The 19,075-nt window shown below is 34.9% G+C and overlaps 3 protein-coding genes across 4 annotated transcripts; 1 reads left to right on the top strand and 2 right to left on the bottom strand.

Moving 5' to 3' along the window:
- Window positions 1-2,937: 2,937 nt before the first annotated feature.
- Window positions 2,938-7,495, top strand: LOC112022036 (beta carbonic anhydrase 1, chloroplastic). Of its 2 annotated transcripts, none has more exons than XM_024054605.2 (10): window positions 2,938-3,147; window positions 4,506-4,567; window positions 4,686-4,829; window positions 4,993-5,041; window positions 5,244-5,360; window positions 5,514-5,567; window positions 6,033-6,118; window positions 6,511-6,616; window positions 6,918-7,076; window positions 7,330-7,495. In XM_024054605.2, the coding sequence occupies exons 1-10, from the start codon at window positions 2,959-2,961 to the stop codon at window positions 7,366-7,368; spliced, it is 1,005 nt and encodes a 334-aa protein (XP_023910373.1). In that variant the 5' UTR covers window positions 2,938-2,958; the 3' UTR covers window positions 7,369-7,495. The 2 variants fall into 2 exon arrangements, with proteins under 2 accessions (XP_023910373.1, XP_023910380.1); XM_024054612.2 differs by lacking the exon at window positions 2,938-3,147 and adding an exon at window positions 4,224-4,401.
- Window positions 7,496-7,841: 346 nt separating this feature from the next.
- Window positions 7,842-10,226, bottom strand: LOC112022460 (transcription factor WER). The gene is made up of 3 exons (XM_024055063.2): window positions 9,732-10,226; window positions 9,484-9,613; window positions 7,842-8,921 (listed from the first exon to the last, which is right to left on the bottom strand). Exons 1-3 carry the CDS (start codon window positions 9,862-9,864, stop codon window positions 8,552-8,554), a joined length of 633 nt encoding a protein of 210 aa, XP_023910831.1. The 5' UTR covers window positions 9,865-10,226; the 3' UTR covers window positions 7,842-8,551.
- Window positions 10,227-12,437: 2,211 nt separating this feature from the next.
- On the bottom strand, window positions 12,438-18,828 carry LOC112022398 (protease Do-like 1, chloroplastic). Its single transcript, XM_024054992.2, has 8 exons — window positions 18,295-18,828; window positions 18,078-18,200; window positions 16,565-16,736; window positions 16,022-16,059; window positions 14,017-14,215; window positions 13,690-13,842; window positions 13,322-13,456; window positions 12,438-12,748 (listed from the first exon to the last, which is right to left on the bottom strand). The coding sequence occupies exons 1-8, from the start codon at window positions 18,807-18,809 to the stop codon at window positions 12,671-12,673; spliced, it is 1,413 nt and encodes a 470-aa protein (XP_023910760.1). The 5' UTR covers window positions 18,810-18,828; the 3' UTR covers window positions 12,438-12,670.
- Window positions 18,829-19,075: the final 247 nt, after the last annotated feature.

The following is a 19,075-nucleotide window of genomic DNA, read 5'->3' as shown; positions in this document are numbered from 1 at the left end:
ATCAATAATGTCTCCTTCATGGGTCTTCACTGCACAAAAATGTTGGGTAAAATATACAATGACAACAGGATGTTGACATTCTTCTTGCAAAATGTTGACATTATTGCTAGGCCAAGCTTAGAAATCTTAAAGTTTCAAAAAGAAAAATAGTCAAATACTCCATCTTCCTCCCTCTCTGGGGTATTCTTGTGAGTCCGTGAAGCTAAAATTTTTCTCGAGAAAAAGATAACGAAAAAGCATATTTGCATTGGAAAATGTTTTATGCGATTTCAGTGCTTCCTTTCTTGAGGTTGTACCAGTTTGCATCAACTTCTCTCTCTATCTCGACGCACATGCCTACCCAACGTACAGGTGCTCATTTATTTGATTATGTTGGTTGTAATTTGTGAATCTTGCTCAGCTGTGATAGGCTCTTTTAAGTTATGAAAAATTATCTCATGCATCTATATTTTATTCCATTTTACAGTGTGTGCATCTAAATGAAACTAGAATTAGTAGCATATTAATTAAAGGCTGCACAAACTCAAAAGGATACACATTCTACAAATCTTGTGCCGCAAAAACTGCACAAACTCCTAGTATGTACTTCAGTTTCTTTTTAATTTTTTAATAAATTGACTGACAATTTTATTAAGAAAAATGATTTAATTACAAATAATGTCTATAAACTTCTAAAATAGAAGAAAGGAATGAAAGAATATTCCTCCATCCACACTATAATATTAAGTTGAGGGCTAAAACTTATCACACATGTATATTTTATAACTAAAAACATAAGTTCAACCTCCGATTTCAAATTAATTGAATCCATGTTTTTTAGTTATAAAACACGTGTGTAACAAACAGTGCTCTTGGCGGGTTAAAAGGAGGCATAATGGTTTATTGGCAAATGAGCTGTAGTAGTACTATAGAGTTTGTGCAGCCTTTAATATGCTACTAAGCCTAAAATAGGGAATGGCTATAGATACGTTTTTAACTGATTGCAGTTGAGTTAGCCCGTTAATAAGTTCTAGTTTCATCTATATCCACACATTGTAAAACACGTTGTAAATGAGGGGATGCTAGTATATATGCACTTTAGTTGTCTAGTTTAATCTTTGAGAAGTTCTAACCTGAATCTATTCAATACACATATAGGGTAGTTCTTGTAATCAAATATATATATATATATATATATATTGTGAAGAATAAAAGGAGTCAAGTTAGTTCATTAGTAGGTTACAAGATTAGTCAGTAGTAAAATTGATAAAAGTAGAGTCAAATTAGTTTACATTACAAGAAAGGTAGAGAAGTGGAACTAAATTAGTTACAAGTTGTTAGTTAGTTCTTAGTTATTTCTGTGAATAAGTCTCATAAGTATATTGTATAAAAAAATTTGCAATCCATAGCATTTCATCTTTGAAAAACACGACATATCTTTTCTCATTTTTCTCCCTCGAGTTCTCTCTTCTGCCTCTTCTTTTTTTCTTGGAGGGTGATTACATCAAATTAAATTGGTTCTCATTCATTCCCCCTGACTAGCGGATTCATTGGAAGTGCTACACGGGTAATTCTCAGAATTCCATTCATTTTGCAAATATTACTGAGTTGTGATACATCAATGATAGATATCTTGTTCTACAAATTGCATGTGGTCCACAAGAAGATGTGACTATGAATGTATGTGATATGATGAGATTAAACTACCCATATATTGATCCACAAGCTTGTTTGTGAACACAAAAGTTTGGTTTGAGAAATAGCTTAAAAAAAATTATTAAAGAAATTGTTAAATAGTGACTTAAAAAGTAGATAAGGGAACTGCAAGTCTGCAATTGTGACTTGAAATTATCATGCAAATTTTCTTGGGAAAGCCCATAAAATCAAATTCATTGTCACAAAAGTCTATTCGCAAATTTTTTTTATACCATAGTCCACACATAGAGGAATCCTCCATTGGATCCAATTAGATCCACACTATAGCTACCACAAAACCATGCCGTAAGGATAGGGCCTTATCTCTATAATCCATCACTCATTGAGTCTGTCCCATATAAGCCATTCATCAATTTCACCTAAGGATAGCGAAGGCCAGAAGTTTGTCCTGTAGCAAACATTTATATCACTTTTGATAAGCAATATCCAAACTCTTACCCTAATTTTTAGTCACCATAAGACCCCAATGCATTATTGCTTGTGAAATTGTGTTCTACCTTTGAAAATTAGTTTGAAGAACAAACTCTGCATAATCTAGGTCAATGTTTAAATTTACTGAGATCCCATAATGAAAAAAAAAAAAAATGATCTCGTCCTTCTCAAAGTGCTAGGGTTTTTTGGAAATATATAAATACATGGGTCCAACAAATAGAAATGTTTTTTATTTTTTGGTTTCATACTTATACGAAATATCTTGGGACTTAGGATATGTAGCAAGTGAATGTATCTAACTCAATTCTAATGCATAATAAGGAACGGAACGTATTTAACTCAGTTCTGTAATGCATGTGCATTATATTTTGGAATGGATAGCTCAGCTTGGGGACTTGCAAGTGGGTAATGGGAATGACTTTGTTCCTAACTAATCTCAGAGGAGCAATATTCACGTCGCTAACAGTCATTGCATGCATGTTTTAACTTATATTATATGCATAAAAATGAAATTATAAATTTTGACACACAGCATTTTTTAACAGCTATTAACATAAAAAGTAATGGTTCAGGATGAAAGCGACGTTGCTTCGATCACAACGAAGAGTAACAACGATGTCAAAATGCTGTATTCCTAACGGTTACACAAAATAAAGGTACATGACATGGCATCAATTTGGTTTTCTTCCTACCATCTCCAACGTCCAAACCTCATCTACAAGAGTAGAAGCTCTCGTTCATTAGGCTTTCGCTTTCATTATCGGAAGTGGAAGATAGACCCTATTAATTTAGGGTACTATAAAGTTAACGAACACGAGGGCGTAGTGCACAATGTCGACTGCTTCAATCAACGGGTGGTGCATTTCATCTATCTCTCCTGCTTCCCAATCTTCTCTTATCAAGAAAACTACATTACGTCCATCTGTCTTTGCTACGCTTAACTCTTCTCCCTCTCCTCCTTCCCTCATCCAAAACAAGCCTGTTTTCGCTGCCCCTGCTCCCATCATCACCCCTACTTGGGTACACTTCTCTCTCAATCTTAACTCTGTGTGTGTTTTTTACCATTAATTATGCATGTGTTTTCACTAGGGAGCGTGTATTTTATTAAAATAAATTAGTGTTTATTACATACAAACTGTTTGTATTAAATTAAGCTACCATGGGAGAGTTTGTAAAACAATTCATGTGCAAGTTTAATGCTTATAAAAAGATAACTATTAAGATCATACATTTTTTGAACTTAAATAATGTGGACCATGAGACCAACTACGTTTCATGGGGGAGCTATCCATATTGGTGAACATTAATTATAAGTGGATGTGAATAATGGGTGGATATATACATACTATGTTTATATAGTATATACTACATTTTACTATAAAGATTCTACTCTTTCACAATTGACTACCTTTTTATCATCCTTTGCCAGTGTGGTGGCTACTCATTGGCTCACTATATATCCATGCATGCTTCTTCTTCTTTTTTTGTACGTGGCAATATTACATACACTCGAGCCATGTATATATATACGTAGTGTTTTAGGAAGTTATATGTCGCTATCGACTAAATACGATAGAGCTTAAATTAATTACTAATTGATTAGGTGTAGATCGAGGGTCCATACATATGAATGCCACAAAGATGAATTATTCAAAAACATTACCGTATTTATGAAGCGTAGGGAACGCTGAGAAGGACACGGTCTCAATGTTGCCCACTTCACATGGGCTTGCCTTGGTTTTCATACACATATTTTGTCACTTTGACAAATGTATGGTACTGAGAATTCAGATTAGATAAAGCCATAAAGGGCTTCATTTTTTTCGGATTTTGAGAAAATATGAAATAAATGTGGGAGTTGAAAGAAAACATTGTTGGCGAATTCTAAGCCGAAGATATAATTTGAAGCATAGATTCTTAAAGAAAAGGTCCATTCAAGTGCAATAATACCGCACCAAAAACAAAAACTTGGTTATCATTCCTCTCCGTTTCATTGCGACTATTCCCTCAGTTTCCCTTTAATTTCGTTTCCTCGTTTGAGTACACACAAAACCCATTATATATATATCTACATGCTTTCTCTAAGTTCATCTAAACATTTCTAATTCGATTTTTCTCAAACTTGAAGAGTTTGATAATAAGAGCTGAAAAATAGGAACTCTAAATTAGCATATCTTGCATGCATATATGTTGTCAAAACCTTTTTTTTTTTAGTGATTGTGTTTAAGCTATAGTAGCCTAATAGTATTAATTTGCCACTACAACATATTGGAGGTAAACTTTTATTATGAGGTTACTATTTATATAGTACACCTTTTTTTTTTTTTTTTTTTTTAATAATTTACAATTTACATGGTATTCTTTTCCTTAATTTGCAGAGAGAAGACATGGGGAAGGACTCGTACGAGGAAGCTATTGATGGTCTCAAGAAACTTCTCAGGTGTAACTCTATCACCAAGTCTTTTTTGTTCAATTCTATACAATTATATATTTTGGTACTCTAATGGAATAGAGAAATGAGATTAGTACATGTATATATATGTTTGACTTGGTTGCAGTGAGAAAGGAGAGTTGAAAGCTGCTGCAGCTGCAAAAGTGGAGCAGATAACAGCAGAGTTACAAACACCAAGTTCTGATGGCACGTTTAACCCAGTTGAGAGGATCAAAACTGGTTTCGTTCACTTCAAGAAAGAGAAATACGAGTCAGTAATCTAACCTATTTTTTCATATTATTTGCCATATTATATATATATATATATAGTTACTAAAGAAGCTCACGTATATTTGCTTGTAAATTGTTACCATTAATAGACTATCTTAATTAATCTTTCTATTTACTTTACATTTTTTTTAATTCAATTGCAGCAAGAACCCTGCTTTGTATGGTGAACTGGCCAAAGGCCAAAGCCCCAAGGTACATGATCTTCTTTCTTTCTTACATATTTTTCAATAAATGCCATGCAATTAACTTGTTTCCATTTTGTAATCAACTTGTGGGTAGTGGCAATTTTTTTTTTCTTGCATATTTTTGGTTCCTATATATGGTGGGTGTTTTATTCTATTGTATTTGGAACATTGATAAATATAATTAATATGAATTTTATATAATGTTGTAGTTTATGGTGTTTGCATGCTCGGACTCCCGAGTTTGTCCATCACATGTGCTTGATTTCCAACCAGGAGAGGCTTTTGTGGTCCGAAATGTTGCTAATTTGGTTCCACCATATGATAAGGTCCCCATTACAAGTCTTTTCTTATCTATATTTCCTTGTCTTGCTATAATAAGCAATAAAGATGTTTCTCAAAAAAAAAAAAAAAAAAAAATTTAAAAATTAAAAAGTATCTTGCTATAAGCAATTATTTTTGGTCTTTTCTTTGCTCAACAGACTAAATATGCTGGAGTTGGTTCTGCAGTTGAATACGCAGTTTTGCATCTCAAGGTAAGGACTATTTTGAGAACGAAATTATGTGTAAAACTTATTAAGATTCAATAGAGTTCTTATGATAACTTTAGTAGGATTATGGAGTTTTTAAAATCTTATCCATTCAATTTTTAAAAAAAAATGGATTAGATTTTTACCATGTCATCAATAATTTAAATTGATACCGATCTTTGACTTGAATCTATAACTTGCTACTTTTGGTGAAAACATTTACAATTATAGTAGGTTTTTAACCTCTATTTGTTTAAATATTAATGACGTGACAAAATCTGATACACATGTTTCAAAATAAATAAATAGAATTTAGGAACTTCATAGTTGAGTTAGCCTAAGTTCCTAACAATTCTAGAAAATTTTTAAACGTGTAGATTGTAGAGACACGAATCTATGAAATGAGAAAAATATTGTATATTGTTGTGTTTGTTTATTTTGGTTTCTTTTTATTTTCAATAAATTTCACAGGTGGAATACATTGTGGTGATTGGACACAGTGCTTGTGGTGGAATTAAGGGGCTTCTTTCCTTTCCCTTCGATGGAACCAGCACTACGTAAGGCCCTTTGCTTTAGTCACCATGCTTATTTGCTAATACCCAATAGAAGGAAGCCAGAATATTACTATCATTTTCCTCCTTAAAAGATCCAATTGCCACAGAGCAGTATATATTATATGTGGAACAGGAATTTGCGAAAGTCCTGCATCTAATTTTAGGCCCAATCCAAATTTGAAATTTGAATCAGGGAAATGGGTCTTCCATGTAATTTTAGTCCAATACAGTTCTCAAGCTTAGGAAAAGTTCTATCTCTCAATAGTGTCTTGGTCAAGCTTATTAAATGCCTAAACGCCTTAATATCAAGAAGTTAACAACATTTTGATTGGATTAAGAAGTGACTAAACCTTGACTCACACACTGTGGCTTTCTCTATTGATTGGGATATGCAGTGACTTTATTGAAGACTGGGTCAAAATTGCTTTGCCTGCCAAGAACAAGGTGAAATCAGAATTCGCTGGTGCTTCTGTCCCAGAACTATGTGGACATTGTGAAAAGGTAAGCCTTTGCTTCCTCAAATTCTTTGCCATGATTATTTCCTTTAAAATTGCTAGTACTTAGCTAATTAGAACTAATAGAAAGGGGAGACAAAAAAACAAAAAAGCTTGTCCCAGCTAAACCTATACACACGCTAAACATGTGACAATAATTTAAGCCCAACATGTTAACAATCATGCATAAAGCTTCAGAGGGTGTTACTAATAATACTTAGGAAGAATTATCTGAATACTACAATATCATTTTTTTTAATCTCTATCAGTTTATGTTTCTAAACAAATTTGATTGATTTGTGATACAGGAGGCAGTGAATGTGTCACTGGGAAACCTGTTGTCCTATCCATTTGTAAGAGAAGGCTTGGTGAACAAGACCCTAGGATTGAAGGGTGGTTATTATGACTTTGTTAAAGGAACCTTTGAGCTTTGGGGGCTTGAGTTTGGACTGAATCCTTCTTTCTCCGTATGAACATCAACCATTATCAGTGACCTAATCTTGGTTCCCTAATTACTTTTTCTAAGTACAATGTACTCTACAGTTGGTTTGATGAGTTAGTAGTTTATAATATGAAATGGAGATCACCTGTGGGCTGTGGCTCCTTTTTATTACGAGTGTGCAAATAAAGTTCTTTTCTTTGATAAATAAGAAACATGTCCTAGTGTTTTTTTTTTCTTTTTCACTACTGCAATCTTTTTCTTCTTTGTCTCTGTTTTAGGTAAAAGACGTGGCCACGATACTGCATTGGAAGCTCTAGGACACGCTTAGAGGCCATTCATTCCTGCAAAGATGAGGCTCTTCTTCATATGTATATGATAAATTGAGCTGGTTTATGTAGACAAGCCTCTTTTATTTAGTCTCCTGAGACTGAATTTCATTGCTCATCTCAACTTCCTTGACATATGCCTAACTTCTTAAGTATCCGGCCTCATCCAATTATATACTTGATAATTTCAAGTGTTACAAAGTAATTGAAAATATTATAAGATGTAGAAACATATATACAGAAGATTAATTTACGAGGAAAAGCCAAAATATACTTTATCACCACTAAAAAATAGGATTCAATCTTTGGAAAGCCATGGTTTAAGTTCATCATGTGTTCCTATAACAAATTAGGGAATTATTCATAATCTTCCAATATAACAATTAAATTGGGGGGAAAGAGAGAAATTTCTTTAATGATATATCGTAATGGCCAAAATGATTCATCACAAACAAAAGAGTAACACGCTAAACGTCCAACATTGGCCCCCACAAACTGATAACTGTAAGCACATTCATAAGACACTTAATTCTAGAGTAGTAAGTACTTGATCCTAAATCCCATGAATATTTCAATTTCTAAGCACTGATAAAACCATAATTTTCATATCTTATGCAACTACTCCCAGTATTAACCCTTCCTCCTTGTTTTCCATAACAATAGTGAGAGAGTGTCCGAATTGTATTATTAAAACAGGTCTCACAAAAAAAGCTAGAAAGATCTCTAGTACACTGAGCCAACCCATAGAGGTTGTTCGAGTCATCCAGCTTTTCCATTCATTTTTTGAGTCATAGAAGCTTTCTTGGCTAGTTGTCTCACAAAGTTAGTTCACTTAGTTGACTTGTAAAACATCATGGCTGGTTTGGATACTCTTTGTTACACATAGAAGTTAGGTCCATCTTAAAAACTAATCTCGCCTGCACCTTTCTTTCCTTCTTTCTTTGTTCTTCATCTTCCTCTTTTTTTATTTACTTATTATTTTTCTCCTTCATAAGTTAGCATTTGCTAAGAAATTTGCATGTGTAGCATATTTTTCAAATGTGTTCTATTATAATAAACGAACTTCTGAAGCATACCTCTTAGTGACCAAAGAAAAGGAAGTTCTAAATAGCAGTCTACACTACTTACTAGTTCAGAAATTTTGTTGGTCCTCATAGAGGAATGAAAATCAATGTCAAGCAAAATTAAAAAAGTCCCATCCCAGAAGTCCATCAGGGTTGCTTAAATCTAAGTCGCTCTCAGAGTACTCCCAAAAAGAGTTAATATAACTCTTGCTGATTTCTGATTCTTTCGAGTCTAAGGCCTTCCCAAAATTCTGAGTGCCTATACTTGCCTCATCTTCAATAGCTTTGCTGGTATTACAGCAAGGACTTACAGTTCTGGCAGTCTCAGAGACTATCACTGTCCTGGAGTTATTGAGGCCAGTAACACCAAGATGACTATTTTGCTTCTTGAGGCCCAGCTTTTTGCTCAGATGAGAGTTCCAGTAGTTTTTCACTTGATTGTCAGTTCGTCCAGGCACCAGTTTAGCAATCAAAGACCACCTAAACAAAAGAATTTAGTTTTAGAAAGACCCCGCAATATTGAGAGATTTTGTGTACTCTGTATGACCTTTTATTAATTTCAGAAAGAAAAAACAGGGCAAGTAGCATATTCAGAAGTTGTAAGCACTACTGCTACAACAATTTAATTACCATTGACCAATCTACCTAGTATAAATCCTTTTGCGATTTACTGCAAATAATAGTTCGTGTAATTGCAATTAGAGTCCATTCCTAACTGCGTATTCAGAAGGACAAACTATCATGGTTGCTTTTCAATAATTCCTCCAATCCCAAGTTTCATGGAATCAAGCTCAAAAAATAGGATTTTCTTCTTTATGGGACCATAATCATCTTTATAGAGAATTTAGGCAGTTTCAAGGCCTTAAAAAACACAAAATAAAATCACAGCCTGGCTAAATGAGAAGCATTCAAGTGCAGCTGAAATACAGAATTAAGGCAAAAATATATATAAAGGTCAAAACCAGTGCACAAAACTTACACTTTTTACTGGTTTGGGAGAGGTAATAGGTAATATTATTGTAATATTGCCAAAAGGAATTACCTGTTTCCAAGGAGATTATGAAGTCTGATAATGAGGTCTTCTTCTTCCTCAGTAAAACTGCCTTGCTTCACATTAGGACTAAGGTAATTCATCCACCTTAACCTACAACTCTTCCCACATCTCTTCAAATCTGCATCACATTAGAAAATAGATAATTAGAATCCTTTTTCTCTATTAAAAAGCAATGCAAAAGAAGTATATATTTATACCACCAACAAACAAGTAAATCAATAAAGAAACATTTCAACCTGTCTTCTTAGCAGCAAGATTCCACTTTCCTTCTCCATGCACCTTAATGTAATCCGTTAGTATCTTGTCTTCTTCCTTAGTCCATAAACCCTTCTTATACGTGTTCCCTTCCTCCATCATTTTCTTTGTCATTGTTGTTTATTCTTGCCAATTGAGAAAGTGGAGGAAGAGAAATACTGGATAATTTTCCTACTTTCTTGACTAGTTGATGTGGTTGTGAAGAGCTGTAATGGGGGACCCCTCGTGTGTGTGTAAGTGTAACTATTATCCGAACTTTATAATGAGATAATGATGGAGACTTACACAATATCTGACTGTGCTAGGACTATAGGGATTAAAATTCCAAACAAGAGAGGGTGACTTTGGATGATTTACAATGCAGAGTGGCACACATCTTGACACTGCATTAATTAGGTTCGTTGTCAAACTTTATGATACTGGCAAAAGCAAAAGGCTATTTGTATTGATGAGCTCCCCCTCAAGCATGATCTCATTTTCAATACAAGATCCGCAATTGAAGAATATGTTTTGGTGTGTAAGTCAATGTACAAGTGTTTTGTTTTTTGTTTTCCTTTAATTGTTAAGTAACACACTCCGGATTTAAACCTTAGAACTTATGATCTTACCCTCCATCTTATTATTAAAGGATTATTAAGAGAAGAGATAATGCTCATTTACAAGTTTATGTACAAATCTTGTTACATAAATACAACAAAAGAGAGCCTTATAGACTCACTAAAAAATTAGTGTTAGCATTCCCACAACTGCATTTACTTTTCTTAAGTTGCTGGTTTATAATTATACATGACCAACAATTAGATCTACACTATTCCTTTTTATTTAATTTAAATTTTAATTTTTGGCACTTACAAACAAGTGGGGAAGGGGATTTGAACCGAAATCCAAGTGCTCTTCTATTAGAGATTGAATAATACCAGTGTACAATAAGGTTCTTGACAATCTAGATTGTTCCTTGATGTGCCATGAGAGTTACTCTCCAATTCTTTTCCACGATGCAAGCTCGCTCAGTCGCTCTCAAAACAATTAAACCTTGATGTCAGAATACCTTTATTTTTTGAGAGCACCTTAGGGTTGTTTATTTCACTGAAAAATTATTGTGTCACACCAAAAAGCATAACATTGGCCACAACTCGCCCATGTGGTGAGTTGTGGTTGGTAGAGAGGGTGATGGTGAGTCCATGTGGGGACACCCTTCCACCAACCACAACTTGCCATATGGGCAAGTTGTGGCCAATGTTGTACCTATTGGTATGGCACAATAATTATTCTTATTTCACTAGGAGCAAGAATCAATAGTCAAAAGTGAAAAGTTCATCTTCATTATTGCACCAACATTATGCAAATAAACTATTTCCAATTTGGGAAAGCCTACTTGATCTATGTTTAAAAGGAGTAGTAGGCTTTTGACAATGGCCAATTCAATTCTATCCATATTTAGACACTTTGTCCTATACGGTAGGACTAATAAAGAGAATCATTAATCCTTGCACCGTCCTCCTCTGTTTCAAGCATTTATTGATTATTTAAGTCGGCACAAAATTATTGTTCAGTACGTAGTCTGTCCTCTCTCGCCAGAGTGGACTGACTGTGAAAGAACACACATCAGATCTTTTCTTGAATGTGTAACTCTTAACCAGAATTGAGCATTGGAACGCATTTAACATAACCAAGCTACTATCAAGCTAATTGCAGAAAGAATTAAGACCTAGACCTTAAAGAATGCGGGAGTTCCAAGAATTTCCCTTTCCCTCCTTCAACATGTCTATCAAAGTGGTATTATGTTTAACCGTTACATGTAACATTCATTTCACATGAAAATGGGTGTCACACTTGTGGAGTTGACGCTTATATTGAAAAGAATGTTATATATCATCGTTACACAAAATATAAATTCTTATTTGAAGCTGGCAGTTGACGCTTATATTGAAAAGAATGTTATATATCATCGTTACACAAAATATAAATTCTTATTTGAAGCTGGCATGCACCATGATAACAAAGAATAAAAACGATTTATCTCATTTTTAGAGTTCCACTTTATGTTCCAGTAGCATTGTTTTTTCCTTCCTCATTTTAGACTTATTAAAAAAATAAATAAATAAAAAAGGAATATGAAAAAATTGTGATTGGCAGGAGTCTCCTGCAACTTGCCACTCGCAAAAAAAAGAAAGAAAGAGACGTTGATTATTACTGTATTTGTAGAATGGCCCAATTCATCCCCTATCAGATTCATTGAGGTGAAAGAGACAAACCTACCATTCGTATTGAGATTTCCAGATAAAATTATCATCCGTTAATGGTACTGTACCACCTGTACACCATTCACCATGAATTGCTACTTTGCAAGGTACATGCACTGCCTTGATCATCACTTACAGAATCAACCAAATAAATGGACTCCATCCTTTTCCCTTCATTACTAGACACTGTGTTCTCTACATGCCTGAATGTCTGGACTCCATGCCATGACAAATGTGACGATTTCTTAATTTTAGAATCAATAGGACTTCACTACAGCAGACTAAAAGGGCCAAAGTCACTGAAATTCTAACACTGACAATGAAGCCATAATGATGACTGGCTAGCATAATTAGGGAGCTCGGTTGGCTGCTTGCAAGCATGCTACAAGATTAGGCAGTGCAGTAAAGTGTATTGAGCCACTAGTTATGGCTCTTACATCCAACTTTAGTTCTTTAATTCTTTTTTGCTTTCAATTGATACCCATTAAAGGAGATTACAGTTGCACAGTTTTACCTCAAGAATATGAAAACTTTGTTACAGCATTTGCAAAACATACGTACATCAGGACCCCTTAGCAAGAAACAATTAATACACAAATATAATGACATTTCATCCTATATGTACTGGGCTTAAATATACATGTACCTAAAATATACGTGCAGGACCGCTAGGCATATCATGACTCATCAGCCTTCGGTTCAAGGGTTACAGGAATCTTCTCCTTGTGATCACCACGCAACACCTCCACAGTCACCTGAATGCCAAAATAATTAATAAGAAACAAATATTTTTTAACTTGGTTTTTAGATTTAAAAATAATTCTAAACTATGTTAGTCCATCTCTTTGGATAAAGAAGCCCAATACTTTTTTTTGGTAAGTATAAAGAAGCCCAATACTAAGTAACTTGTATTAGTATTGGGCTTCTTTTTGGATAAAACAATTATCAAGAAACAAATTTCATTTAAGTATGTTTGATCTTCTCTAACAGAATTCTAATTAAATTATGTATGTTCTTTTATACATTTATAATCGACTTTTTATTTATTAATACTTATTAAATACATGTGTATCATATATAAATATTTTTACCAAACATTCCAGTGTAATCACGGATTAATATAACTATTTGTTTGAATATTGAAAGCAGTCTTGAACCATATTTATCTTACTTCATCACTAAAAAAATTAATATATGAAGTCGTTGATTCAATTGCACATTGTCATCAGAGAGTTTCTCATTTTTTGAAAAAACTATCTCTGCCCCTCACACCATCCCACCCACACAGAGAGAGAGAGAGAGAGAGAGAGAGAGAGAGAGAGAGATACCTTCTCACCCACTTTACATTGGTCAAGAATTCTGTACAAATCACTGCCATTGGTGACCTTCTTACCATTCACAGATGTTATTATGTCACCCAAAATGAGTCTACCATAGGCATCACGTTTGGTTGATTGCAGGCCCTGCAGCATAGAGATTGATCAACTCTCATTGAATGGAAGAAAAAAACTATAAAACCTAAAGAAGCTAATGTCAAGAAAAGAAGGAAGATCAAAAACAAAGCATCTCACCTAATAACCACAAAACTAATTTCAATAATATATACAACTCTTAAAGGAAAATGGGCACAACACTTTCCTGGCAGGAAATTTCATTTCCATGTAAGATAAAGCTCAAAGATAGAAAGCGTACATACCGCTTTACCAGCTGGCCCACTTGCAGGAGCATCTAAGACAAGCACCCCACTTACACCCAACTGCTCCACTGACTGGTCAGGTGCAAACTTAATTCCTAAAATTGGTCTTGTAACCTTCCCAAATCTCACCAACTGATCAACAATGCCACCTACCTGGATATGTAAGAATTAGGATAGTGACTTAGTCACTCACCAAAAACAAAGAGGATAGCGACTTAGTCTAAAGCATAAAGATAAGGAAGTTTTGTATCTCAATTAGATCTACATGATGCCTATAACTAAGTTCTCCTATCAAAATAAAAAGGAAAATTCTACATAATAACTCACAGTATCAACAGGAATTGAAAATCCAACACCAGAGGATGCACCAGATGGAGAATATATAGCCGTGTTTATCCCAATCAGACTTCCAGAACTATCTAATAGAGGCCCTCCACTATTACCAGGATTGATGGCAGCATCTGTCTGTATAACATCCTGAATAGGTCGGCCAGTAGCTGCAGAACTGATTTCTCTGCGAAGCCCACTATAGAAAAGAATAGAAATATCACTTTAGTAAACGCATATTTTCATATAAATCTCAAGGCATGCTTATTTCTTGATAAATAACATGAAAAGGCCACATTTATATTGAGAAAATCAGCAAGAGATATTAATACAGGATAAATATGAAAAGTTCACACACACACACACACACACACACATATACACATTACACACAGAGTGTTTTTTTTTTTTTTTTTTTTTTTTTTAATGATAAGTACATACACAGAGATTTGAACTTGTTCATGTACATTTTTGTTTCTCCATTAGTCTGTAAATAAATAGAAATATTATATAATGTATGTTGTTTCCAAAATACTAAAAGGATTCACAAAAGGACAAAGTTTAGTTACAAAGTTGTAGCCTATGGCTACAAACAACTCTAATAAATTGACATGCATAAAAATGGCATGTGCACTGCACGTGATTACTTAACTAAACTTAACCCTTTCCTCAAAAAAAAAAAAAAAAAAAAAAAAAAAAAAAAAAAAAAAACCCATAAACCCAAGTAGTTAACCACCACGAATTAAAAAAAAAAAAATATATATATATATATATATGAATACGAATACTCTATCTCTCTCTATCTCTCTCTCTCTCTCTCTCTCTGACGTCTCGGTAAACCAGCTCCACCGGTCACCCCCAAACTCTACTCTGTCTCCACTACCAACCTAACCAGTCTTTGCCGCTCAAAGCCACCTCTTGTTTGCCGCTATGCTGCTCAAAACTACCACCCTTTTGCAGACAAAAACAAAAGATCTGCATTTTTTGAGGTTGGTCTTCCTTATTAAACTAAATTTCCTTTTGTTTATTTATTCATTGTTCACTTTTATTCCTTCAATTTGTTCTCTGATTTACTAGAATTTATGGATTTGTGTTCATATGCAGAGGCTGTATTTATCTCAACAATGAAAGGAAAAATTGAGGAAGTTTCTTTGGTTGAAATAGTAAAAGAAGCAGAAGAACAAAAAGAAATCCATGTTTATGATACAAGCTCCATTAGTACTCATCTGCCTGAAACAAAGGGAGAGCTAATCCATAGGATTTTGGTTGTATTTATCTCAACAAGTAAAGAAATCGATGATGTATCTTTGGTCAAAATAGTAAAAGAAGTTGGTTGTGTCATTGCTTGTTATTATGTTAAAACATATGCTGCTGGTTTGAGTCTAGGTTCTTTACTCTTATCATTGATTCCTATGTATTTATGATTCATATCTTATTGCTGAATTTGCAAAAGCAAATTTGAAACTATTTCAGATCCTTTGCATTATTGCAACTTGAACGGTGGAGTGGCAGATAGATGAACAAGAGGTGGCTTTGAGCGGCGGAGACTGGGTGGGCTGGTGGTGGAGATAGAGGAGAGTTTGGGGTGACCAGTGGAGGGAGAAGAGGGTTTGGGGTGACCGGTGGGAGCTGCGTTACAAAGACGTCAAAGAGAGAGAGAGAGAGAGAGTATCTGAATTCGTATTTTTTTTTTTTTAATAGGTTGTGTGGTTAACTAGGGTTTGTTGGGTTAAGTTTAGTTAAGTATTCATGTGCAGTGCACATGCCATTTTTACACTAGTCAATTTCTTGGGACAGTTTGTAGCCTTAGGCTACAACTAGTTTGTAGCTAAGTTTTATCCTTCACAAAATGTGAAACAACAAAAAAATCACAGCCAATGCCACTAGCATTTTGGCAACTTTGGCTATATTAAACAAGGTTCATGCACACTTATAAAAATGTCAAAACACTATTATATATCACAAATACTAGCATTGAGCAAATAAACTTTAACGAGTTTAGTACCTGATAACACCAGTTGTAAGAGTATGGTCAAGTCCAAACTGCAAAAAAGAAATTAAGACAAAGGTTTAATTGATTGGAATCAAGAATTAATAATATTAATGGTATATGATGATCAAAGTCTTGATTTGGCAATCATTGACGACATGCAGAGTTGGATTCAACCATAGGTAACCAGCTCTGATGAATATGAAATGCACCAACCACAAACCATTTGGAAGCCTTTTCTCTGATATTAGGCGTAACCTGATATAGGGGGAAAAAGGTTTTTCCAGGCACTTATTTGGGAAGATGAAATGAAAGCAAATGAATTTTCTCACGCTTAATATCAAACTGGGCACTATGCATATTGATTAGAAATATTAAAAGAAAAATTTATGCCGTTTTGAAATTATTAAGAAATGAACTATTCCCTTGGCCGCCAAAAGTGATTGTTCTCCGTAATTCAGAATAGTAGTATGTTCACATAATGGATAAACAATACCATTTCAAGCAATAGTGCAATGAAGACATATATTTTGCAAGCAATTTAAAACTAATACTCACTGGGTTCCCAATAGCAAAAACTTTTTGACCAACAAGCAGGTCCGCAGAGATTCCAACAGGTATGGGTCTCAGTTTGTCTTTGGGTGCATCAACACGCAACACAGCAACATCCTTATCTTGGTCGAATCCAACAACTTTTGCATCATAAGTTGTCTGATCAGCAAGAGTGACTCTGTACAGAACTAGCACCAATTTAAATGCGAACAATAAGGAACTTAAAATTTAAAAATGATAACCTGATATGACATTTTGAAACTTTTTGAGAATAAAATCTTACATGAAACATATATTATAGTCAACAGGTTTGACTACAAAGGTCTCGAATGTCATAGATAACAAAGAACTCAGTGAAGGAATTAATTCATGATAATCAAAACCAGCGTCAATTGAAGACACTGGTCAGTCATTAATGCAAATAGCTCTATGCTCTCCAGAGACAAAGGTGAGAAAATTTCGTAGGCTGACAAAAGTAGTTCGGGCACAGCAGCTAATATGGATAAGGACTGAAAAGTGAAAACTTAACAATCCCTGTTTCCTGAGATGCCACATTATAAGCAGCAGTATGAGTATACAATCATGCTCATTGCCAGTAACAACTTCCCTAACAGTTGAAGATGTATATAAGTGTCCATAACTTCCAGACAGATGGTTTCCTTGGCGCAATATATGGCGTGTTAAAGTTCCTCCCCAAGTAACATTTTTTTCTTTTTTTGGAGGACAGAAGCTTTAATTAAAATATTAACAATGGACAACATGCTAAAACCCATTACAATCACTAGTTGGCATTGTATGTGCAAACACAATGGCGAGTCAGTGGATCACCTCTTCTTTCACTGTGACGCTGATTGCAATTTATGGTCTCTTATTCCCTGTTTGTTTGGGGTGACATGGGTTACGCCTGATTCAGTGGCAGCCGTATGCAAAACCATTATGTTTGACGTGGATCATTTGGCAGGAAAGAAATGCACATGTATTTGAGGGTCGGGCACTCTAGACACCAAAGATGAAGATCCTACTATTACGGCCTCAATATGAGTAGGGATAGGCAAAAGATTTGACTTCGGCACCTAGACTAATGGAGTTTTTAGATCAAATAAATTGTCATTTTTATTAATTTTCTTCCATTTTTCTTCCTTGCTTACTATTGACTCACCTACCTGTGTACTTCCCATGTATGAATGATGTACTATGGATGTGCCTAACAATTATTGTACTGTTTTTCATCTTTGGTTTCCATATAAAGTTACAAATCAGTAAAACTTCCAGAAAAATCTATTTTCTTCACACCGAATATTCTCCAACCCACCCTCAACAGTTTTGGTCATCTAAATTGATTGGTTATCATAAAAGTACATCTCCATTCCAAAAGGCAAAATGGCATGGCCCCAAGATAGAAGTAAAAAAAACACAATCACACAAATCCATTTCATTATTACAGAAGACCATCCAAAAGGAGAAAGGATTGATAAACATGTAAATGAAAAGAACAAAATGAACGAACGAACGAACGAACCTAAGATCAGAAGCGCCACGAATGACATGGTAATTGGTAACAACGTGACCCTGTTTGTCCCACACGAACCCAGAACCCGAACCCTGCGGTACTTCTAACACGTCCAGAGTAAACGCGTCCTGCCTAAAAAAAAAAAACAATACAAATCGAGAGCATCAAAACCAAGCAAGCACACGAATTCACAAATAGCCGAACATGGTGAAGTAGAGAGTAGTACTTGACAGCGAGATTGGTGATGTAAACAACGGAGGGAGTGTTCTCTTGGAAAAGGCGAACGGTGGCGAGCTCATCGGTCTGCAATTTCCTGGGAGTGGTGGTGACGAAGGCGGAGGCGGAGTCGACATCGACGACGAAGAGAGAGATGGATAAGGCGAGTGAAGCGCAGAGAAGGAGGAGAGAATCTAGGGCGGCTGAGGAGAAGAAGAAGAAGAAGCGGTTTTGTTTGGCGAAGAGGTAGTTGTTATTGTTGTTACTACTACGGTTACAGTTTGGGGTTGTGAGAGAGTTTTGGTGGATGGAAAGGATAAGGGGATTAACGGAGGAGCGAGGAGGAAAGAGGGATTTGGAAGAGGAGGAGGGAAAGGAAATGGGTTTTCTGTTGTGTGGTGATGGTGGTGGCGGCGAAGAGGAGTAGAAGAATGTTGAGTTGAGGAGTGAAGAAGTAGCCATTCTTTTTGGACCGACTGGACAGCTGCTGTTAAGGGATTGACTCGTGTATGAGAATGAGATCATCACCTACCTGTATATATATATTATAATACTTGCTTCTATGTGTGCTTTCTCGACCGTCGTCGTTTCATACTTCTCTAATTCCATTGCTTCTTTCTATATTTTGTAGCAAGGGGGGATTTGATGTCTTCTTTGAAATTATTAGGAATGGATAATTGGTTAAGAGTTATAAAACTTTTGACTGTAGTTATGTGTTTTGGTTAGCTTAATTTCACACAATTCTTTTTTTTATTTTTTATTTTTTTACTTTGACTTGGTGTTTATTATAC

This window comes from Quercus suber, unplaced genomic scaffold, assembly GCF_002906115.3.
Source record: "Quercus suber isolate HL8 unplaced genomic scaffold, Cork oak 2.0 scaffold_198, whole genome shotgun sequence".
NCBI lineage: Eukaryota > Viridiplantae > Streptophyta > Magnoliopsida > Fagales > Fagaceae > Quercus > Quercus suber.
Note: the sequence above shows the minus strand (reverse complement) of the source record. Positions and strands in the feature narration are given on the sequence as shown.